The sequence below is a fragment of the Stegostoma tigrinum genome, chromosome 9 (genome assembly GCF_030684315.1).
Source record: "Stegostoma tigrinum isolate sSteTig4 chromosome 9, sSteTig4.hap1, whole genome shotgun sequence".
Classification (NCBI taxonomy): Eukaryota; Metazoa; Chordata; class Chondrichthyes; order Orectolobiformes; family Stegostomatidae; genus Stegostoma; species Stegostoma tigrinum.
The window spans coordinates 6,927,670-6,953,199 of record NC_081362.1 but is presented as its reverse complement, the minus strand read 5'-3'; the positions used below and the strand labels follow the sequence as shown (position 1 = coordinate 6,953,199).

At 46.7% G+C, this 25,530-nt stretch overlaps 1 protein-coding gene across 1 annotated transcript in view; it reads left to right on the top strand.

Annotated features, from left to right (window-relative positions):
- The window catches only part of LOC125454821 (uncharacterized), a 52,925-nt gene that overhangs the window by 16,598 nt on the left and 10,797 nt on the right, over nt 1-25,530 (top strand). The window contains exons 3-10 of the mRNA XM_048536044.2: nt 1,984-2,107; nt 3,740-3,789; nt 7,031-7,139; nt 7,949-8,107; nt 8,444-8,546; nt 11,151-11,215; nt 11,845-11,985; nt 15,414-15,559. Of these exons, the coding sequence (XP_048392001.2) occupies nt 1,984-2,107; nt 3,740-3,789; nt 7,031-7,139; nt 7,949-8,107; nt 8,444-8,546; nt 11,151-11,215; nt 11,845-11,985; nt 15,414-15,559 (897 nt within the window). The remainder of the gene's footprint in view (nt 1-1,983; nt 2,108-3,739; nt 3,790-7,030; nt 7,140-7,948; nt 8,108-8,443; nt 8,547-11,150; nt 11,216-11,844; nt 11,986-15,413; nt 15,560-25,530) is intronic.

The following is a 25,530-nucleotide window of genomic DNA, read 5'->3' as shown; positions in this document are numbered from 1 at the left end:
GAATCTCAAACAATATTCCTGGTTCTCCGCCCATCATGTCATCAGACTGGGTGGAGCTTAACGCAACATCCAACATTAACCCTTCCAGAACCATTAGATCTTGAACTCAGTTTAAGCACAAAAGCTGAAAAACGATCTGGCTTCATTTAAAGTCAATCTAATACTGTCAGACAGTCATTAAAAATCCAATTCGCTCACACATATTTTACGGTGAAGACGCATCTGCCTTTCTTATTTGGTTTGGGCCTACACGTGACTCCAGTCCCGGACCAACATAGTTGACCCATTGCTGCTTTCTCAAATAACCTATCCATACCCATTTGATGGCACAACAGGTTGCGGGCAATGAGTGTCACATTCTGAGATTTTTATCAGAAACGTCCGGAATTTGCTGAAATTCATTCCCCGGATGTGGGCATCGCTGGCCAATCCAAAGTTTATTGCCCATTCCTAATTGCCCAGAGGGCAAATTAGAGTCAACCACGTTGCTATGGGTCTGGAGTCACATGCGGGTCAGACCAGGTAACGGTGGCAGATTGCTTTCTGAAGGGACACGAGTGAATCAGGTGGGTCTTCTGAAATTTGGCAATGGGGGTTTTGTGGATTTTTTAGTGCAGCTGGGCATGCCAGCCGTCGGTTCAAAACTCCAGCATTAAAACCTCGGCTGAAACATCGATCGCTCGCTTCTTCATTTCATCATCCCATCTTGGGCCGCACGTGTCCCAGGTGAAGGCACTGATAACAGGGAACGGGTCTGGTACCATCAGTCTCACTCTCTGATTTGAAAAGGGGTTTAGGTGAGGCAGTGGGGTGGAGGGGGTGTGGGTGATAGGTTGTGCGAGGTGGGGCAGGGTTTTTCCACCTCTTGCTGGGACGTGCCGTCACATCGTGTGCTCCTCGGGCACTTCACAGGGCAGCAGCGGTCTCAAGGGGCCTTTGGGCAGACGTCTCACCCTCCAAGAGCTGCTGACCAATCAGCTCTCCTGTTGCTCAGCCGCACCGCCAGGGAGAAGGTGGCCGTTGCTGGGGCTACACCTGCCCTGGGCCTCAGATCATGGAGGCACCCAGACCATAAGAGAGAGACGGCGAGGGAGGGGTCACCGGGGAGGGTGGGGGTGTGGATGGTCACCGGGGAGGGTGGGGACGTGGAGGGTCACTGGGGAGGGTGAAGGGGGGAAGTTTGGAGGGTCATTGGGGAGGGTGCAGGACGAGGGGTTGCTCAGAAAGATGGGGGAGTGGCGGGTCCTGGGAGTGTGTGGGGGGTTTTGAGGGGTCATTGGATAGGATGGGGGATGTGGAGTTGCTGGAAGGGTTGGCAGGGTGAGGGGTCACAGGAGCAAGTAAGGAGACACTAGCGAGGATGGGACTTGAGGGTTGTTGGGGATGATGGAGGATGAGGAGTTGCTGGAGACAGTGGACAGCTTTAGATTGGTGGGGAGGGTGGGGTATGAGGTGTTGCAGGGAAGGGTGAGGAGGTGAGGGGTTGTTGGGGACGGTGGAGTGTTTTGGATTGCTGGGGATGGTGGGGGATGAGGGGTCTCTGGGGAGGATGAGGGGTGAGATGTTGCTGGTATAAGTGAGGGGACACTGAGGAGGGTGGGAGGTGAGGGGTTGCTGGGGACAGTGGAGGGCTTTTGGTCACTGGGGAAGGTGGGGGATGAGGGGTCACTGGGAAAGGTGAGGGGATGAGGGGTTGTTGGGGACAGAGGAGGCTGAGGGGGTCACTGGGGACAGTGGAGGATTTTGGGTCACTGGAGACGGTCGGGGATGAGAGGTCACTGGAGAGGGTGTGGGGTGAGGGGGCTGCAGGAGGGTGGAGGCTGGAAGTGATGAGGGGTGAAGTGGATGGGTTGGCATAGACACCAGCTCCTAATGTTCAAGCCCCTTTTTGCCTAAGTTTCTGTGTAACAGGCTGGAAGGGCAGAATGTGGTTCACTCATTGTTATGTTCCTTGTGATCTATTTGCTTCCCTCTCTGCTTCAGAGGCCGGCGAGCAGGAGGTACAGCCTGGATAATGTGAAGAGCATGAGTGGAGCATTTTGGAGTCCAGGGTTAGCTCCTGGCACTGAGGGAGCTGGATCGCCAAGACAGAGACGCATCACTCTTGGTGAGAGCTGGCGATGAGAACTGTCCTGCATTTCATCATGGGAGTGGGAAGGAGGGCTGCTTGGGGGTAGGGGAGGTGTGGTATGTAGATGAAGCAGAGACAAGGTCTGGTGATGCAATGGGCGACATTCCTGCCCCGATACAGAGCTTCTGGGTTCATGTGCCACTTGATGGGCATAGAAGCGACGTTTGACTTGCCATTCAGATAGACTGTCAACGTGGAAATCCTTCGAATTTAGCAACAACTAAAATTCACGGGCTGACGGCATCGCTGGCTAGGCAGCATTTACTGCCCATCTCTAGTTGGCCAGAGGGCTGTTAAGAGTCAACCACATTGTTGTGGGTCTGGAGTCACATGTAGGCCAGACCAGGTAAGGATGGCAATTTCCTTCCCAAAAGGTGCATTATTAAACCAGTTGAGTTTTTACAACAATCAAAAGTGCCATTATATTTTAGCAGAGGGCAGTAAGACTGGGGGAGTTTCTTGAGGAGTGCTGAGCTCCTCAGTTGGTAACTCATTCCTGGAAATGCCAGCAACAGAAACCGTCAGCAGTGTGATTTTCATATGCCCCGACAAGAAACTCCAAACGAGGTTTCCCACGCTGTTTCTCTTTGGCTCCAAGGTTCGTTTGATTTGGAAACAGAAGAAGTGCCAGGGCTGAGCTGAGGATCTGCCCTGCCAAGTGCTAATCCCTCGCTCTCGGGGGGATTTCGAGCACGCTGCCCGGGTGCAGAGATTGGGATTTCCTAGGCAGCATCTGGAATACTCAAGACTGATGCCACATCTTGCAGTGGAAGTCCCCTCTTCCCTTGATGACTAGATTTGTAGTTAGCTTCTTCTTGGAGGTTATGCAGTGGTGATTGCTTAGTGCTCAGAGAACACTTTGCCATTTCTGTTGTCTCCGGGATTGAAGGTGGACTTTATGGGTCGGCTTTGATTTCATGTCACAGCAGAACAGGCTGGAGGGTCGCAATATTTTTTATTCTATAGTGGGATATGGGAGTCGCTGGCTGGGCCCAGCATTTATTGCTCGTCCGTAGTCACCCTTGAGAAGGTGGTGGTGAGCTGCCTTTTTGAACCACTGCACTCCACGTGCTGTAGATAGACCCACAATGCCCTTATAGGGAGGGAATTCCAGGATTATGACCCAGCGCCAGTGTAGGAACGGTGATATAATTCCTAATCAGAACGGCGAGTGGCTTGGCAGGGATCTTGAAGGGAGTGGTGTTCTTATGTAACTATTGCCCCTGTCCTTCTAGATGGAGATGGTGTGGGTTTGGAAGGTACTTCTGAGGATCTTTGGCGAATTTCTGCAGTGCATCTTGTAGAGGGTACACAGCACTGCCACTGAGCATCATTGGTGGATGGAGTGAATGCTTGTGGATGTGATGCCAATCAAGCGGGGGCTGCTTTGTCCTGCATGATGCCAATTTTCTTGAGTGTTATTGGAAATGAATTTGAACAGTGCTACAACAGCACCTCAAAGGGCTCTTGTGGTGCAGTGATAGTTTTCCTACCTCTTTGCTGGCAGGTTTGGGTTCAATCCCTACCTGCTCCAGAGGTTAGTAGTCACATCTCTGAACTGCTTGAAAAGGAAGTATCTTGACCTCAGAAATGGTTTTTATTTTTCAGAATCCTACATACCACCTTCAACTGATCCGAATGGCAGCTTAAAAGGAAAGGTAAGGCTTTATATGTGTAACCTCCCTGAGAGACCCGGGAGCCTCTCTCATTGTAGAGAGAGGGGGAGTAGGCCATTCGGCCCCAGCTGACCCTCAACACTACTTTCCCACCCTAGTGTTTCTTGTTTTCATAAGCAAAAACACACCAATCTTCGTTTCTAATGTATTCATTGAGCGAACGTGCACAGCTCACCCCGGTAGAGAATGCCAAAACATTTGAGTGAAGAAGTTCCTCAATAATTTGTTCTTAAAGGGCTGGGCCCACAGGGTTCTGGAATACCATGGGGAATAGGATCATCACCTGCTCCATCAAGCTGCTTGGACATCCCAATCGCCTCTCTTTCCTCTAAGTGCCAGTGTTAACGGAATTGTCACAGGGCAAAAGAGGCTACTTGGTCCATTGTGTCAGTGCTCGCTCTCTGAACAAGCATCTCTTAGTACTATTCTGCTGCCTAGGAGCAAATTAATGCAGATGCTGGAATCTGTACTGAAAACAACAAATGCTGGAGATCACAGCGAATCAGGCAGCATCCATGGAGAGAGAGCAAGCTAACTCGAATCTAAGTGACCCTTGTGGATGACTCCTGAATCGTCTAGAGTCAAAATGTTAGCTTGTTCTCTCCCCGTGGGATACTGCCTGGCTCACTGTCATCTCCAGCACTTTGCATTTTTATTCTCCTGCTTTCGCCCCATAACCCTGCGCATTGTTTCCGTTCAAGTAAGTTTCTATTTCTCTTCTAAATGTCTCAATTGAGCCTGGCCTCCACCTCAGTGTCAGAGAATACATGATCCACAGAGTGCATGAAACATCTTTCCCTCAATTGATTTGTTTTTCTCGGCAGTTGCTTTAAATCAGAGCCCACTCGCTCTCTCTGTCCCGTACAGACATGCTGTGATTTTGAAAGCCGTCTATCAAATCTCCTGTCCAACCTATTCTCTGAGGAGTACGGTCCTAACTTGTACAGTCTATCTTCAGAATGAAAGTTCCTCATCCTTAAAGCCATTGTTGCCAATCTCTACTGCATGATATGGCAGGGTCTCTACTGATTGGATCAGGTCCACTCTGGATCAGTCACAGCAAGAAATCTGATGAGTACCCAGTTTGGAGATTTAAAAGGGCTCCTCTAGCACAGTGGTAGTGCCCCTGTGTCTGCACGAGAAGGCATGGGTTCAAGTCTCACCTGTCCTGCAGTGCTTTCATAGCGTCAACTTGTGTAAAGTTAATTGGCAGATTTAATAAAGGCAGCAGCGAATTGAATTTTGCTCCCTTACTTTCAAACATAGTAAGTAAAGAAATTTGTTTCTGATTCAATAAAAACCAAAAGAACAGCGGAAGCTGTAAATCAGGAACAAAAAACAGAAGTTGCTGGAGAAGCTCACCAGGTCCGACAGCATCTGTGAAGGGAAAAAACAGAGTTAACGTTTCAGGTCCGGTGCCCCTTCCCCAGAATCCTTCCTTATTTCTGATTCCTTGTCTATTAATATCTACATTCATCTTAAAGTTAGCGCAGGGATAAAATGGCACTCACCATCTCTGCAGTGATTAAATTCACAAGTAATTATGCACTTGGTGGTACATAATATAGACCCATCGACAGTCGAAGCTGAAGCTAAAGGTTTGACCATGCTTGACAGAAAATTGTGCCTCCTGACATGAAAGATTGAAAATATAATTTTCATTCATTTCACAGGATGTGGGTTAACAATTATTGCCCTTCCCTAGTTGCTCTTGAGAGTATGGTTGGGAGCTGCCTACTTGGGTGGATCAGTGATTAACCCTGCAGCCTCAGAGCACCAAGGATATGAGTCCCATTCCATCCCTGGGCAGCTGTCTGTGTGGGTTTTCTCCAGGTGCTCCGGTTTCCTCCCACAGTCCAAAGATGTGCAGGTTAGGTAGATTGGCTATGGGAAATGCAGGGCTAAAGGGATGGGATGGGTCTGGGTGGGATGCTCTTCAGAGGGTCAGAGTGGACTCAAAGAGCTGAAGGGCCTGCTTCCACACTGTAGGGATTCTATGAATACAACTGAGCAATTTGGTACAGTAATTCAGAGGGGCAGGTAAAAATCAATCACATTTCCATAGGGGATCACTCCTTTAATATATTTAGGATGGAAGCTAGAGAAGTGCAGCATTGTGAGGTTATCCTTGGGCTTGTAGTAGAGTGAGGTACTTGAATGTCTGTCCTTGATGACGACGCATGTGTCCAAGAATGAGACTGATTTTGAAGAGTAGTCCACGGTAAGTCTGAGGGTAGGATGAAACTTGTTGATAGCTGGATAATTTTGGATAAGCATATGGATGATGATGGGATAGTGTAGGGGGAGGGGCTTAGATTAGTTCACAGGTCAGCGCAACGTCAAGGGCCGAAGGGCCTGTTCTGCGTTGTATTATTCTATGTTCTATGTTCTATGCGGTGGGTCTGGAGTCCCAGACTAGGTAAGGCCAGTAAATTTCCTTCCCCAAAGCAGTTTAGTAAGCCAGATAGGTTTCTGCAACAATCTAGTAGTTGGGATTACTCATAATATCTTTTTATTACATATTTATTTAATTAACCTCCTGGTATAACAGAAAATGAATATTGCTAAACAGAGAGACAATCTGTCAAAGATCTTCATTTTGCACTCACCAGGATTGATGCAAGAGTGCCAAATTTCAGAGGGGACATCAACGTATACTGAATGAGAAAAAGGTTGGCAACTGGGTTCTGATTGGTCGAGGCTTTGCCATGTAAAATAAGCCAAGCAGCTGGTGCATCCCTCATACCCCCACCATGCCGAATGCTTTTATTTACGTCAGAAAAGATGTAAAGCATGGGTGTGTTTATTTCATGAAGTAAGGTTACATCTTCAGTGATTATGTTGGGGTTTGAACTGATGTCACCAGTTCATTACTCTTCGGGATTACTGGCCTATTGGACAATCACTAGGCTACTCTGATATATACATGGAGTTTTCTTGTAGCTTCAGGACACAGATTGTTCAGACCAGAACTCTCTAGGTAAACAATCGGATTTGGATGAAATGAACAGCACATGATTGTCTGTTTATAGCAACCAGGAGCTGCCAGGTACCAAACAAACAGAATCGCATTGAATCCGAGACAACAAGGCGTGGAGCTGGATGAACACAGCAGGCCAAGCAGCATCTTAGGAGCAGGAAGGCTGACATTTCGGGCTAGACCCTTCATCGGAAAACAGTTTTGCCCAGTTTACTTGGTTTTGCCTGCCTTATGTTTCTTTAGGAGAACAGCAAAGAACCGAAGGAAAGATCTCTGGAGGAAATGAACACAGATGAAGTTTGCGAATGGGTCAGGAAGCTAGGACTGGAGAAGTGTATCCCTATCATCAAAGGTGACGTTCACTCTCCGGAGCACTTTAGCCCCATCTCTAACATTTCATAAAGTGCTGCGCAAGCCTTTTGCTGCTTTTAGTGTTTAATGTCTGTTGCTTTAAGTTTCCATAATACTTCCAAATCTCTGCTCCACCTCAAGCTCCCGGATCCTGGGACATGCATGCTATGTACATTTTAGTGAACATTTCTGCAAATGGCCACTAACCTCTTCAGTGCTGGCTATTCCTGGCTCTCCTGCAGGCCCATGTCCCTCTGAAGCCTCTGCACTGCTCTCATTCTGGTCTCTTGAGCATCTCCGATGTTAGGGGTTCCTGCACACACATCCACAGGCTCGGAGACCGAGGGCCAGAGCCCCGGGAGAGCTCTCTCCAAACCCTGTGCGCACTCATCCACTTGAGGAGCTGCAGGAAGCCTCCCTGTTACGGGGAAAAGCGAACAGCACTGTTATCGCCCAGGACTCAGGCTGCGCACGCGGTCCTGTTGGCGTGGCGTCTCAACAAATGGCGGGGGAGGGCGGCGTGGCTGGGGCTGTGGAATGGGGCACGGTGGGGGGATTCGATCTTGTGGTGCCAGCCAGATTGACGCCCATCAGTGACTGACTGGCGCCTCAGGCAGGACCAAAGGGAGATCCCACCTACCCACCTCACGGATCAGGGGACCTTGGTTTGTCAGCCTCTGCTGCTCAAGCGACACCTAAAGGCCAAGGGAGCATGGGGGGGGGGGGGGGGGGGCACCGTTTCCTGTCCCGAGGTCTCTGCGTTAATCCAGTGTGTTAGATTGTGCCTTTCCCTACTTTCTGCCACCCCAGAGAAAAAATTGCAAGGACAGCAGTTGGCATCAATCGACCCGAACATTCTCGACCAGCTGCAATTGGCAACCACAGAGGAGAAAGAGATTCTCCTGTCATCCATTTACAAAGAGGTCCACCCAGTGAACACAGCCTGCCAAAGCCTCGATAATCTGCTCGGTAAGAACTGACTGGGTACAGTCACACCAGACTCTTTGCACTTATTTTACACAGAGCTGAGGTCTTTAGGGTGGAATTAGTGGGAGAAGGGGGGTAATTAGAGGCTGAATGCGAGAGAGAGAGAGAGAGAAAAACTCAGTGGACCCTTCACAGGGTGTTGGAAGCGGGCAGCAAGAACTAGAATATAGTCAAGTGTCAGAGAGAAAAGGAATATTTGAGATGGCAGACAGAGAAGGACAGAGTTCAAGAGTTCAAGAGACATGAAGGGAGAAAGAACTGTGAACTCTTTGTGATCTAACCAGTCAGTTTCTTTTTTCTCTTAACTATTCGTTGAAGAGACAATTGGCCCTCATGATATCGAGAGATTTACAGCAGCCCTGTTAACTCTTGGCAACTCGCAGTCGTCAGGTTGGGCCCAGTCTAACCACACACACAACAGGTAAGAGAGAACCACTGTTGAAATGCATCAGTCTACGGTTATATACCAAGCAGAGTGCCTGGGTTTGGAAATCGACAGACACATCACACCATCTCTTCAATGAAAGTTTATGGCACTGCGGGTGAATTTTCTGATATATTTTCTCAAGAAGTTAAGACAATGACATACTGGCAATGCATTAAGTTTTGATGTAAAGACATGAACTTACAAAGACACACAATAAGAGCAGAAGTAGGCCATTCAGCCCATCATTCAACAAAATCATCTTATAGTGTTTCAAATTCGCCACTCCCATCTGCTTCCAACAGTTTCTTCATTGCCTTATTTAACAAGAATCTATCTATCTCTTATTTAAGAATCTACCTCCCTTTACCTTAAAAGCATTCAATTATCTCCTCTCCAAAGAGAGTTCCAAAGTCTTGCAACCCCCTGAGAGAGAGGAAAATTCTATCCTAATCTCTATCCTATAAGGACGATCCCTAATTTGGAAACGGTTCCCCCCGGCTCTGAACTTACTGACAGAAGGAACATCCTTTCCATGCCCACCTTGTCAACACAATTCAGGATTTTGCATTCTTTGTTAGAGTTAGCTGCCCCCTGCTCTTCCAGCGAGAAACAAGCCTAAAGCCTATCCAATATTTCCTGAGAAGACAAGCCACTCGTTACATATATCTAGAAACCCTGTTCTGAACCACCTCCAATAATAATGTTGACTTTTCTCACTTATTTCAAGGTAACCAGACTCTAATTATTGGCAAGAATTTTCTTCCCTTAGAAAGTTGCGAAGCAGTGATTTACTCTGAGAGAAATGTCGCTGCCGTTGAATCGCACCCTTCTTGTTAAGAAGTGGTCTTGCCTGGCAGTGTTTCAAGTGTATAATTTGGAATATTACTGAAAGAGGGACATGTCACTGAAGGCTTTTGTTTTGCACTCCTCAGGACACATGCAAGAATGCCAAATTTCAAACGGCCTTAACAATTTCTACTGCAGGAGAAGAGTGTGCTGATTAGTTGCCATTCAAAATTTGGCATTCATGCATATGTCCTGAGGAGTGTATAATAAACAGCTTTAGCAACTTGCAGGATAGATGCAAGGATACCAAATGCCAACAATGTCCTTTCATGAAATCATCCTCCGCAAGATCCCTCACTCGGATGGGATCGGGAAAATTTCACCCATTACTTCAATGGTTCACACACCTGTTATTGCCATTAGATTTAATCTCATGTGATTCACACACACTCATGCATAAATGTACACACATGCATGCACGCACACAAACACACACACTTTCTCACTCTCACATGCATGCATGCACGCAATCACACGTGCACACACACATGTACACACTCACATACACACGCACACACACACACTCTCTCACGCACCCTCTCTCTCTCACACACACATGCATGGACACACTGTCTCTCACGCACACATACAGTCTCTGTCACACACACACAAACACACACCCACAGACCCACACATACAAAGTCTCTCATACACACACACACATGCACACACTCTCTCTCACTCTCTCTCTTACTCTCACACACTGTCTGTCTCTCTCTAATACACACGCTCTCACTCTCTCCCGCTCAAACACTCACTCTCTCACTCATGCACTCTATCTCTCTGTCTCTCTCTCACACATACTGTCTCACACACACACTCTCTCACACACACACACACACTCTGTCTCTCACACACACTCTCTTACTCTCTTACACATTGTCTCTGTCTTTCAGGCGCACACACACTCACACACACACACACACGCACACACACTCTCTCGCACATTCATGCACGCGTGCACACACACACTTTCACACACATGTACACACACACGTGCGCACTCTCTTTCTCACACATACGTGGATGCGTGCGCATACACATGCATATATGTACACACACTCACGCGCACACTCTCTCTCTCTCACATGCACACACACACACACACGCGCGCGCACACATACACATTCGCTCACACCACACACTCTCACACACATATACACACACACACACTCTCACTCTCACACACACAAGCGTGCACACACACACACACACACTCTCTCACACCACATTCTCTCACACACACACACACTCTCACATACACACGCACACACACGCACATGAGGACACACTCACACACACACACGCGTGCACACACTCACACACATGTATACACACACTCTCACTCACTCACACACACACGCGTGCGCGCGCACACACACATACACACTCTCACACCACACTCTCACACACACACAGACACACACACACACACACACACTCTCACTCACACACACACACACACACACACACACTCTCTCACACACACACACACACACACACACACACACACACACACACACACACACACACCAGAATTGGATATGCAGCACTTGGCCTCCACCAGAATCTCTCCCCCTTCCATGTTTGGTAACCTCAGGGAAGATTCCCAAAGTGAATTCCCTGACATTCACAGTGGTATGGAAGCAGGAATTGCCTGGACTCTGATGGCAGAATGATATCATTTGAAGTCTGCAATTCCGGGTGCGATAAGTGTGAGCTCACTTTGCGTCTTATGTTAATTTTATTCAGGGAAGAAAAAGCAGTACAAGATAAAAAACTGAAAAAGTCTCACCTGGTCAACTTATCAGTGAAAGGTAGAAAAAAAATCATTTTATATCTGATTTTGTTGTTCACTAATAAAAGAACATCATGATTCGATCATATAGCCCTGAACTCAGTCTTGGTCCTTTACTATCCACCGAAAGGTCTCTGTGACCAGCAGAATGGGAAGGCCAATCATCGCCTTGCCTGCCCAGTGTTGAATACCAGTGGCCAGGAGAAGGTGGCTGGTTTTGATGCAACCCCCCCTGAAGTGTCACCTTTCCAGCCCCAAGCCCATTCACCACTTTGGGAACAGAAAATCCCACTCTTCCTTCCTTCAAGCAGAATGGTGTGGTCAATTTCCCTGGTGATAATTCCCACAACTCTTTATTTTAGCCAACACACCAGAAGACATAAGAGCAGAATTAGACCATTCAGCCCATTGAGTCCACTCTGCTATTCAATGAGGCCATGGCTGATCTGAACATCCCGTTTTCTGCTTGTTTATCATAAGATATTCAGAAGCTCAGTGCTCACCGTGAATTATACCTTTGTATTTCATGTCAATGTGCAGGGGCCCTTTCATTATCTTGTGTTTGTAAATTCCACGTGTGAGGTGTCTCCATTCTCTATCTCTGTACCTCTCTCACTCTGTCCTTTTGTTTTTTTTTCTCCAATTCAGCCTTTCAGCAAAACCTACAGTTGAAGGTCCCAAGGAATTCCACAGTTGCTAAAGTGATCGATGCATGCCAGAAGATTCTGGGACTTAAGGAAGGTGCCAGTCACCTGTCACTAAATATCATCACCAGCAAAACGGGTCAAGGTGAGGCGTTTTGGTCCAGCTGCTGTCAAACATCCGTTTCATTTCCTCCATAGCATCAGCTGCCCCTGCCACTGCCCTCCTCTACAAACTCCTACACCTCCACTGAGATATCCCTGCACGTCTCCAATCTAGCCCCTTCTACTGCTGTCTCTTCTCCCCCCACCACATCTTCTCACTGCTTCACCTTTGGTAGCTGTTCCTTTCATTGCTTGGATCCAAAATTCTGAAATTCCGCTACCCCCCTCCTCGCCCATACCTTGCCACCTCTCCACATACGCCCTCGAACCTCCCAGCTCCTTCAAATCAGCCTCTTTATTCACACTTTTGGTCACCTGGTGCCATCTTATGCACTGACCCTCTGAAGAGCATCCCACTGATCCAACCCTCTGCCCTATGCCAGCAACCCTGCATGTCCCACGGCTAGTCTACACATCCCAGGACTCTATGGGGCAACTTAGCACGGCCATTCTCCCTAACCTGCCTGTCTTTGGACTGTGGAGGGAAACCGCAGCACCCGGAGGAAACCCACGCAGCCACAGGGAGAATGTGCAAACTCCACACAGACAGTCACCCGAGGCTGGAATCGAACCCGGGTCCCTGGCGCTGTGAGACTGCAGCGCTAACCACTGAGCCACTATGCCACCCTCCAATTTGTAGACAGTCACTCTTGTGCCGTGTCACAGGACATTTCACTCACTTAAAAAACACTACACAAAGGCAAGTTGTTGTTGTTTGGAAGATTGGCTTGGCAAATCAATAAGCGCAGGTCAATGTAGCCTGGGTAATAATCCCTGAAAGGTGCAAATCTCAGGTTTGGCCTACAATTCATAGTTTGTCAAATCAATTCACAATCAATTTGATGTTGCAGCACATCTTGCTAAACTACGTACTGAATATTTTTGACAGATCAGCGTTCCTGAGGCTATTGGAAATTGTACAAAGCCACCTATCGCTCATCATGGCAGTAAAGTGATGGAGATTGAGTGTCCGGGGGAGGCAAGCGATGAGGGTTTTGTAAGGAGTGGGAACAGTGAGGAAGGGGCAATGGAATAAGTGGCAGATACAAGCCCATTGTGTTGAGGATTGAAGGGAAGATGATGGGAATTTGGGAAGAAACTGACTGAGGGTTGGTTAAACGGAGAATGGGAGAAAGCCTTGAGGATGACTACATGTCCATAAGACCATAAGACATAGGAGTGGAAGTAAGGCCATTCGACCCATCAAGTCCACTCTGCCATTTAAATCATGGCTGATGGGCATTTCAACTCCACTTCCCCGTACTCTCCCCGTAGCCCTTGATTCCTTTTGAGACCAAGAATTTGTCAATCTCTGTCTTGAAGGCATCCAACGTCCCGGCCTCCACTGCACTCCGTGGCAATGAATTCCACATGGACATTCCAAATGTCCTGGAGAGATTTATGATGGAAAGGAATTTATGCAAACTCTCCCTTTCTTCTTCAAACCCGGCATCATGGCTTATTAGCTCTTCCATCAGGCCATTAGAAATACATACAGGAGAAGGCCATTCAGCCTCTTGAGCGTACTCCACCATTCAATAGGATCAGAACTGACTCGACATTCCTCGTGTCCATTTTTCTGCCCTTTCCTCACAACCCTTCATTCCCCGACTGATCAACAAACTCTCTATCACACCATTAAATATACACAAGGACTCTGCCCCCACAGCTCTCTGTGGCAAGGACTTCCAAAGATTCTCAATGTTCTGAGAGAAGAAAGTCTTCTGCATCTCAGTCTAAAATAGGTGTCCCTTCATTCTGAGACTATGGTCCTAGACTCTTCCTTGAAGGGAAACATCCTCTCAGCATTTACACTACCAAGCCCCTTAAGAATTCAATGTTTCAAAGAGATCTCCTCGCATTCTCCTAAATAGCACTGAGCAGAATCCCAACCTGTTTAACCTTAGCTCATAAGACAAGCCTTCCATATCAGGGACCATCTGAAAGAACATTTTACAAGCTGCCTCTAATGCAATAATAACTTTCCTTGATGAGGGGTCAAAAACTGCTCGCAGTACTACAGATGTGATCTCACCGGCACCTTGTACAGTTCCAGTATGACCTCCCTACTCTTATACTCCAACTCAGTGGCTCAGTGGTTAGCACTGCTACCTCACAGTGCCAGAGGCCCAGGTTTGATCCCACCCTCAGGCAACTGTCTGTGTGGGGTTTGCACATTCTCTCCGTGTTTGCATGGGTTTCCTTCGAGTGCTCTGGTTTCCTCCCACAGTCCAAAGATGTGCGGGCTAGGTAAATTGGCCATGCTAAATTGCCCATAGTGTTCAGGGATGTGTAGATTAGGGGGATGGGTCTGGGTGGGATGCTCTGAGGGTCGGTGCTGACTTGTTGGGCCGAAGGACCTGTTTCCACACTGTAGGGATTCTATGGATCAGTGGATTCCCATTAGCCATTCCTGATTCCTCGCTGCACCTGTATGCTAGCTTTCTGTGTTTCATGCACAAGTACCCCCAAATCTCTTTGTGTTTTTCCCTCGCATTGATTTTTGCACACGGTGGGAAATCTGGAACTGGGAGTCAGAGTAATGATAGGGCCATGGGTAGAGTTGTCGAACAGAGGAAGTTTGTGTCACATATGGACAGGATGGTTAAAAAGGCGTTTGGCATGCTTGCCGTCATTACTCAGTCCTTTGAGTATAGGAATTGGGAAGTCATGTTGAGGTTGTAGAGGACATTGATGAGGCCTCTTCTGGAACACTGTGCCTAGTTCTGGCCACCCCAGTTATGAGAAGGATATTACTAAGCTGGAGAGAGTTCAGGAGAAATTTACCAAAATGTTGTCAGGCATGGAAGATTTGAGTTACAATGAAAGGCTGGATAGGCTGGACTTTTTTCACTGGAGCGTAGGAGGTTGAGAAGCAACCTGATAGAAGTTTATAAAATAACGAGAGGTATGGATAGAGTTAATGGTAGTTTTCTTTTCCCTAAAGTAGGGAATTCTAGATTAGGGGACACATTTTTAAGATGAGAGGAGAGAGGTTTAAAAAAGACATGTAGAACAAATTGTTTTACACGGAGGGTGGTGTGCATGTGGAATGAGTTGCCAGAGGAAGTGGTGGATGTGGGTACAGTTACAACGTTTAAAAGACATTTGGATAAGTACATGAAAAGGAAATGTTTGGAGGGACATGGGCCAGGAGCAGGCAGGTGGGACTAGTTTACTTTGGGATTATGTTGGGATTATGAACTAGGACCAAATGATCTGTTTTGGTGTTGTATGGCTCTATGACTTTGACTCCATGAAGGGGGGATATCAGAGTCAATATGATAGACTCTTTCTTGTTCTGAAAAATGATCTAATGATGAGTCTACTGCAAAGATGGGCAAGAATAGGAGAGGGAGGTCTGAGGCACCAGACTGCAAAGCTGAAAGCCTGAAATGTGTTTGCCAACAGTGGCCGTGGAGCTGCCAGCAGAGAAACAGATAGGCGAATTGAAGGTTTTGGAGAAAAAAGAGCTCAAACTGCAACTGTGCAGGAAAGCAAGCCGCAATTTGCATGGCGTGGAAAACAATTTAAGTTCGTCATCAAGACATCGACAAGTGAGTACACGGCTATGAAGATGAAGAAAAGTGAATGCAGTGTAAAGAGAGACATGTAGCTGCAGAGTTTCATTTCGGACTCATCAGGACACATGCAAGAACGCCAAAATGATTACGATAACTTGTACACCAGGGGAAAAGGGTGCTAAGTAGTTGCAAAATTTCCTGATTTTTGATGTTGTTTAAAATTTGTCATTTGCATGCCTGTCCTGTTAAGTATGAAATGAAAAGCTTTGTTAACAAGCCTTAACTTTTCAGAATGACTCCACTCCTGTTGAACTAGGAAGTTAAAGGCCAAACTGAAGCCAACAAGTAAATCCAACTTTGAAAGAAATAAAAATAAGTGTAGCCCCTCCCTCTCCCTATAGATGATGACCTACCAATCACATTGCTGAAAGCTAGTTTTAACAAATTAACAGTAATTCCATTTATCAACTGACCCCAAAATCCCAGGGCAGCTTTAAAACCGGGATAAATCCGAAAACAACCACATGGTGTTCTAACTCAATATTGTCAAAATACAATATTTACTGCAGAAGAGGATTTTTGTTTTGATTAATAAATAAAAGTCGATCCTTTAACTTGCTAAAATATTCCAAGCTAGCTGCTTAATGTTTCCTGCCTTCATCTCATTTCTGACTGTCTGTCCTCAACTGGATTATGAAATTAAAAAACAAAAGAACTGCGGATGCAGTAAATCAGGAACAAATACAAAGTTGCTGGAAAAGCCCAGCAGGTCTGGCAGTATCTGTGAAGGAGAAAACAGAGTTAACGTTTCAGGTCCGCGGACCCTTCCTCAGAACAGTTGGATTATGTAATTATCCAGGTTCCAGATCACACCAACCTGTCAATGGACTGATAAGGGAATAATGGCCAAATAATCAGCACTTTTTCCTCCTGTACTGTAAATTGTTGTGATTGTTTGAAATTTTGTTTTCTTGCATGTATCCTGATGAGCATAAAGTGGAAAACTTCACCAACATTTTAGCAATAATAGCTGAAGTGCTCTGCCTCTCTCTTCTACGCACATACAAACACACACAAACATGTACACAGACAGGGGCACACACAGACACACAAACGTATACATAAACACAGACACACATACAAGCACACGCATAGATGCAAGCACATCCACAAGGCACACACACAAGCAGACAACAAGCACACAGACGCACAAACACACACAACACACACACACACACACACGCACGCACGTATACAAGCACATGCACAGACACACACAACAATGCAGAAAAACTGACAACACACACACAAAAACACAAACAGTCAGCAAACACACGCAACATTCAGACGCACTCATATGCAACCAGACACACAAACATTTATACACACAGACATGCAAATACACATACACACACGCAGACACACATACATATGCGCACGCACACACACACAAACACACACAGACACATACACACACACACACACACACCCATGCACACACACACAGACGCAATACATGTACACACACACACATACACACACACACATGCACACGCACAGACACACACACATGTACACACTCAGACTCACACACATGTACACACACATGCAACACACACACGCACACACACGTACACACACACTCACACGTATACACACACACACCCACATGCGCACGCACAGACACACACACATGTACACACACATGCAAACACACACATGCACACGCACACACACACATAAGTATACACACACACGTATACACACACACCCCCATATGCACATACGCAGACACACACATGTACTCGCGCACACACGCGCACTTACAGGCTGCCACATCGTTTTTGGTTAAAAAAAATTCCTTGAATTTAGTTTATTTCTCCATGTAAAAACATTCTTGAAGTTACAGGGTTACTAGGCCACTACTGAAGCTGTTAGCAACATTGTTTTGAAATTGTGCAGGGTTTATCAAAAGCTGCCTGGTTAGAGGTTGGAGGATTTAGTGTGTGGGATGTATGAATGTGAAAGAGTGGCTTCAGAGGAAAACAAAATATTAGAACCCAGGCATCACTCACTTCAATAGTATCAAAGAGAAAAAGGGACGAGGTAATGTAAAATGGTGTGTTGTTGTTGAGAGGAAATGATACTATTGATCCTGGGCAAGGTTACTGAATGAGTAAACATTCCTTCAAGATTGACAGCCCTCTCCAGGGCTCTGCAGTGGGTTTGGTTCCAGGGAGTCACTTACATAGGGTGTTTCTGTACAAATCACTAACCCACACTCACAAGCACACACACACACACACACACACAGTCTCATACACACACACACACACATACACACACATACACACACACAGACACAAACACACAGAGACACACAGACACAAACACACACACACACATACACACAGACACACACATACACACACATACACACACACACACACACACACATACACATACACACACATACACACACATACACATAGATGTATTAACTCATTCTCTGCCATGTTTTTAATTATGGGCATCAAATCATGAATATGTTAAGCATTCATATTGAAACAGCTTGGTCCTCAGACATAGCCTTACGATAATATCAGGCAGCGAATATAAATGTACCATTACCACAGCACCAAATTCGCTCCATTAGTGGAAAAGGACAAATCCAACTGGACAAAATCAAAACTTGCTGCTTTCAAAACTTTTGATCCACCTCTGTGGATGATGGAGTGTGTCTATGTTTGTGTGTGTGTCTATCCTTATGTGTGTTTGTGTAGATTTGTTGTGCTTGTGTGTGTGTGTGTGTGTGTGTGTGTGTGTGTGTGTGTGTATACGTGTGTATGTGTGTGTGTGTGTATACGTGTGTATGTGTGTGTGTGTGTCTGTGTGTGTGTGTATGTTTGTGTGTGTGTATCTGTGTGTGTGTCTGTTAGTGTGTCTGTGTGTGCATGTGTGTCTGTGATGTGTGTGCCCATGTGTGTTTTTGTGTGTGTGAGAGTGTGTGTGTGTGTTTGTATGTGTGTGCGTGTGTGTCTGTACGTGCGTGTGTGTCTTTGTGTGCGTGTGTGCGTTTGTATATGTGTCTGTTAGTGTGTCTGTGTGTGCGTGTGTGTGTGTTTGTATGTGTGTCTGTGTGTGTTTGTGTGTGTGTGTATCTGTGTGTGTGTGTGTGTGTCTCTGTGTCTCTGTGTGTGCATGTGTATGTGTGTGTCTGCGTGTGCGTGTGTGTGTGTGTGTCTCTATGTGTGTGTCTCTGTGTGTGCGTGTGTATGTGTGTATCTGTGTGTGTGTGTCTCTGTGTGTGTTTCTCTGTGTGTATGTGTGTGTCTGTGTGTGTGTGTGTCTCTGTGTGTGCGTGTGTATGTGTGTCTCTGCGAGTGCGTGTGCGTGTGTGTGTGTATGTATGTGTGTGTCTCTGTGTGCACGTGTCTCTGCATGTGCGTGTGCATGTGTGTGTGTGTGTCTCTGTGTGTGCGTGTCTGTGCGTGTGCGTGTGTGTATGTGTGTCCCTGCGTGTGCGTGTGCACGTGTGTGTGTGTGTCTCTGTGTGCGTGTGTGTGTGTGTGTGTGTGTGCGCGTGTGTGTGTGTCTCTGTGTGTGTGTGTGTGTGTGTGTGTGTGTCTCTGTGTGCGTGTGTGTGTGTGTGTGTGTGTGTGTGTCTCTGTGTGCGTGTGTGCGTGTGTGTGTGTGCGTGTGTGTGCGTGTGTGTCTCTGTGTGCGTGCCTGTGTGTGCGTGTGTGTGGGTGTGTATGTGTGCGTGTGTGTGGGTGTGTGTGTAGGGTGTCATTTTCTCAGATGGCCACTCTTGGCACCACGTGGTACTGGTTCCCTGTGACCAGCATGAGGTACTGAGTAAGGGTGGTCTGAGGTAGTTCACCGTCACCAATCCTCTTTTGTGTTTGCTTTGTCCTGGACCTCTTTAGCGATTAATGGGAGTGATAATATCTACAGAAGTGCCACAGTTCTTTGATAACAAGAAGAATTATTGATGATAATCAATAAGTGAATGGCTTATCAATGGTAATTAAGATTCTGATCATAAGTTGCCTAAAGTTATGATAATAACAAATTGCTGTCACCTTGTTTGCAATAAGTACAACTTCATTTGTTCAGTGAGAAGGAGCTGGTACAGGCACATCTGATCTATCTGAAAGCTTGTTTTAGAACTCCTTGTCCCCACCCAGAAACTGGATATGACAGCAGCAGAATGGGTGGAGCTGACGTAACATTATCCAACCTGTGTGTTTCTCTTCAGGTGCGGTCATTCCATGATGGAATTTTGCAGCCCACCATATCCATAAGGAATGTTAAACAGATAGCCAGTGTCTGAATCAGGTGTTAGGCTTCATTCGTCTTAGTGAGGACGGATTGTGGTAGTGTCTTGGTCCCTGGACTAGAAGCTCTGAATTCGAATCCCACTCTGGGAATTGATGGCCAGGGAAGGATGTGTCCACAACTTGGTAAATGAACAAGGGATTTGGGCTTCCTGAACTGAACGCCATCTTTCAGCAAATTCATCGACATCAGGCAGAGAAGTTAAGCATGAATTCACTGAAGGTAGTCAGGCTGTCTATGGGCTGAAGGTCTCTCCTTTATAAGGACACAGTGAGCAATGGATGTTCAGAAACCTGATACTGGAGATGACCAAGCAGCTGGTCTGCCTCTCTAAGCGAACATCAAAACAATAAACTTCTCAGGATGGACCAGGGGTTTTCTAAAGTTTGTGTTGGAAGGAATGAAGGGTCAGGGTGTCCTAACTGGGAATGCAGTGGTCAGTGGCCCCATGCTGTGGAGATAAACTAAATGCTGATATTGTGCAATCAGGCATGAGCCCTATTCCACCATTCATTGACATCGCAATAGACCTGTTTGTTAACGACAATCTCCTACACTCTCCTATATCTCCTATACTAAACCAAGTCAATCACAGATTTGAAGTTACAAATTGAAATGGGACCTAGTGATTTTTCAGGGAGAGATTTTCAGACATTTTGTTTTTTAACTTTTCATGAGGATGTCCTTCTGGTTGGCTGCCCAGGTGACCTGGTTCTGATGTTAAGGTTATACATCTTTGTCTGTGATTATATCCCACAAAGGAGAATGTCAGCTATCTCTTTCTCTTTCTCTCTCTCTCTCTCTCTCACACACACACACACACACACACACACACTCACTCTATCAATTCCTTTGACAAATTCTAAAAAAAACATTCAATCAGGTCACTCCCTCACCTTCTATATTCCTGGAAAAACAAGGTATGTTTCTGTCACCTCTCCCCATGAACTTCATAACCCGGTGAGATAGGAGAGTGGGGAGGGTAGGCTGATTGCTGCAGACTCTAGGGATAAGGGCTGGCTAAGGGGGTTTGCGAAGTGATCAGATTATACTGGAAGCGGGCTGTGGGAGACAGGGAGGGGAAGGAACGACGTCTAGACTTTGGGCCAACCACCTGAAGGTAGTAAAGTGTGAAGCTGGATGAACACAGCAGGCCGAGCAGCATCTCAGGAGCACAAAAGCTGATGTTTCGGGCAGGGATGAAGGGTCTAGGCCCGAAACGTCAGCTTTTGTGCTCCTGAGATGCTGCTTGGCCTGCTGTGTTCATCCAGCTACACACTTTGTTATCTTGGATTCTCCAGCATCTGTAGCTCCCATTATCACCTGAAGGTAGCACCATGCACACTCTCACTGCTGCACTGAGCATGTACACATTCTAAAGATTTTATTTATTCATCGATGTGGTTCTTTCTGGATGGCCAGCAATTCTTTCCCTTCCTTGATTGCCCTTGAGAAGGTGGTGGTGAGCTGCCGTTTTGAACCACTGCAGCCCATGTGCTGTGGGTCAACCCACAATGCCCTTAGGGAGAGATTCCAGGATTTTGACCCAGCAACAGTGAGGGAACGGCGATATATTTCCAAATCAGGATGGTGAGTGCCTCGGAGGCGAACGTGCAGGGTGTGGTGTTCCCATGTGTCTGCTGCCCTTGTCCTTCTAGCTGGAAATGACCATGGGTTTGGAAGGTGCTGTCTGAGGATCTTTGGTGAATTTCTGCAGCGCATCTTGTAGATAGTACACACTGCTGTTACTGAGTGTCGGTGGTGGAGGGAGTGGATGTTTGTAGATGCAGTGCAGTCCAAGCAGGATGGTTTGTTGTCAAGCTTCTTGAGTGTTGTTGGAGCTGCACTCATCCAGGCAGGTGGGGAGTATTCCATCACACTCCTGACTTGTCTCTTGTTGATGGCGAACAGGCTTGGGATTCAGGAAGTGAGTTACTCACTGTAGTATTCCTAACGTCTGATCTGTTCTTGTAAGCACAGTCCTTATACGGTTTTGAGTTAATGGTAACCCCCAGGAAGTTGATAGTGGGGGATTCCCTGCTGGGAACACCATTGTGGGCTGTTGGTTCGATTGTCCATTATTGGAGATGCCTGGCCTTTATGTGGTGCAAATGTTATGTGCCACTCATCAATCCAAACCTGAACATTGTCCAGATCTTATTACATTTGAACATGAATTGCTTCAGTATCTGAGGATTCATGAACATTGTGCAATCATTGGTGAACATCCCCACTTCTGATCTTATGATGGAGGGAACGTCATTGAAAAAGCATCTGGAGGTGATTGGGGTGAGGACTGAAGATTGTCATGCAGAGAGGCCCTCTTGTGGTGCAGTGGTAGTGCCCCTACCTCTAAGCTAAGAGGCCCAAGTTCACTTCCCACCTGCTCCAGCAAGAATGTAATAACGTCACTGAACAGAAAATGTAACAATGAAGAGTGGCATTTGTTAAAAGATATGAGACAGTAAAAGGTGACCCAGGACAAGGCACAGCTGCCCATTGGTAGGCGGTTCCATAAAATCCATCCAACCATGCCTATAACATCCACCAACAGTATTCCTTCACGGTCTCCCAGCTTTGCACTGGAATGCTACCCCAGTCCCGTCCTTCTGGAAGTTTATAGGTTCCTATGAAATCTCCCCCTATTCTTCTAAAGCCGAATGAATATAATCCTAACTGATCTGATCTCTTTCATACATCAGTCTTGCCATCCCAGGAATCAGTCTGCCAAAGCTTTGCTGCACACCCTCCATCGCCAGAACATCCTTCCCCAGAAAAGGAGACCAAGACTCCATATGATATTGCAGGTGTTATCTCACAGAGGCTCTGTACAATTGCAGCAAGACAGCCTCGATCCTGTACTCTCACTACAAAGGCCGACATACCCCCACTTCCCTTCTTCACTGCCTGCTGTCCCTGCAATGCTTACTTTCAGAGACTGGTATACAGAGACATCCAGGTCTCAGTGCACCCCCTCCTTTCCCAATCTATCAGCATTCATATAGCAGCCTGTCTTTCCGTTTTTGCTACCGAAGTGGATAGCTCTAGATTTGTCCACACTATTCTGCTGCTGCCATGCATTTGCCCACTCACTCAACTTGGTCAAATCACGCTGAAGCATCTCCGCATCCTCCTCACAGTTCACGCACACACCCAGCTTTGAGATAGCAAGAACTGCAGATGCAATACAGCATGGAGCTGGAGGGACACAACAGGTCAGGCAGCATCAGAGGTACAGGAAAGTCAATGTTTCAGGTTTACACCCTTTCACAGCAGGACAGGTTGCATCAGAGGAGGAAGGAAGGTCAATGTTTCACATTTACATCCTTCATCAGGGCTGTGAAACCCGAATCGTCAACTTTCCTGCTCCTTTGACGCTGCCCGGCCTGCTGTGTTCCTCCAGCTCCACACTGTATTGACCCGGCTTTATGTTGTCTGCAAACCTGTAAACTCGAAAATGAATTGAATTCTTTCCAATGTCTCTTTTAACAATTGGCAGCTGTTAAGACTCTTAAAAAAAGTTAATTCTGAGTCTTAGCGTGTGGCTGGGAGTTGGGAGGGTGGGTGGGGGGTGGAATTCTCCTGTCAGGGTGGTCTCAATCTAGAGGCGTCTAAGCCTTTGGCCTTTGAGTTCACCCCTAGTGAAAGGTCAAGGGAAAGATCACACACTTTGGTATTATGGCTCTTAACCCTTTGAAAACTAGACTTGGTTTGCGAGCATTCAAGACAATTCTGCTTTCCTCTCTTTAAATAGAAGGCTGGGAATTTGAGCGTTAAATTGTGGGCATACAAGAATTTATTTCTTTAGTTCAACAGCCATGATCTAAAAGAAGCGTCCCTGACTGAGTTATACATTTATTTTATTGAAGCTGTTTGCTGAGCTGGTGTCACATGATGTAGAATATGCTTGACATCGGTCTAGGCCTGTTTTTGGGCCTGAAGGTAGATTGTGCGCAATGAGTGAACATTGAGGCCTAAGGCCTAATCCTGTGGCCCGATCACTGCATTGGTATCAATTGAACCACCCAGAAATCCAGAGGCAGCTAGCTTTACTCTGAGATCCAGGTTGTGATGCACATCTGCACGTCTGCATTGATCTCCTCTACACTGGGAAGACAAGAAGTAGACTGTCCACAAAATGACTCCAGTCGCCTGCCATTTCAACACCGCGTTCCCCTGCCAAAATCTCTGTCTTAACCTGCCTGCAGTTCTCCAGCTAAGCTCAGCGCAAGCTGGAAGATCAACATTTCATTTCCGCATGGGGACCCTGCAGCCTTCAGGAGTCAATGATTTTAGGGCCTGAGGCACCTCCTCCCATGTGCTTCCCCCAAACCTCTCACACCAGGCCTTGTCATCACGTGGGCTGCTACCACAGGCAACCCATTATTAGCCACTAATGGTCCCCACTAGCAGCAATTCATTCTCTCAGGCTGACCTTTACCCACTCCTCTACCCGCCCAACTCTCTCTCTGGGCTCCATTCAGGACTGAGATGAGGAAGAATTTCTTCACTCTGAAAGCTGTGAACCCACGGAATTCTCTCCCACAGGGTCCAGTCTGTTCGATATATTCAAGAGGGTGCTGGATGTGGCCCTCGGGGCTAAAGGGATATGAAGAGAAAGTGGGAATGGGATACTGAAGTTGCACAATTAGCCACAGTCATATGGGGTAGTAGTGCAGGCTCAAAGGGCCGAATGGCCTACACCTATACTGGGACTGTGGGAGGAAACCCACTCAGGCACAGGGAGCAAACTCCACGCAGACAGTCACCCAGAGGGTGGAATCGAACCCAGGTCCCTGAGGCTGCGAGGCAGCAGCTAACCACCGAGCCACCGTGCTGCCCTAATGAGAAAGTGATACTGCTATGATGACCTTACAGGTCTGGTATCAACTACTTCACACTTTCTCCAGTTCCTCCTTTTCTGTGCTACGGCCACGTGGAGATGTCTTTGGATAGATTCATTGTCACCGATCACTCTGATTAGCGACTGCCTGGTTTACTGATACCAAGTGGGAGGAACGACAATCTTCAGCAGAAGCGAGGCTCAATCTCCATAAGCAATAACCATTCACTGCATTGTACATAATGGCTATTATTGTATAAATAAGATCCATGATGCTGTCCAGTGAAGCATCAGGCTCAATGTAACAGCAAGTAGACATTACAGTGGCTGAAACACTCTTGTACTGACTTTGTTACAATGACTGAAACCAATTTGCTTGGCTTAACTCCTCCTCGTATTGGTCTTGCACATTTTTATAGATGCACTGCAGAAAGCCTCCTATCTGGATGCATCACAGCGTGGCATGGCAACATCTCTTCGCAAAACTGCAAGAAACCGCAGGGTTAGTAGGGACTGTAGATGCTGGAGAATCTGAGATAACAAGGTGTGGAGCTGGATGAACACGGCAGGCCAAGCGGCATCAGAGGAGCAGGAAGGCTGACGTTTCGGGCCTAGAGAAGGGTCTAGGTCCGAAACGTCAGCTTTCCTGCTCCTCTGATGCTGCTTGGCCTGCTGTGTTCATCCAGCTCCACACCTTGTTATCTCAGATTCTCCAGCATCTGCAGTTCCTGCTATCTTTAAAAATAAACTTACTCCTTTGTTAGAAATCCATTTGAAACACAATGACGAGCTTCCTTCAGAACCACCACTGAAGTAATAT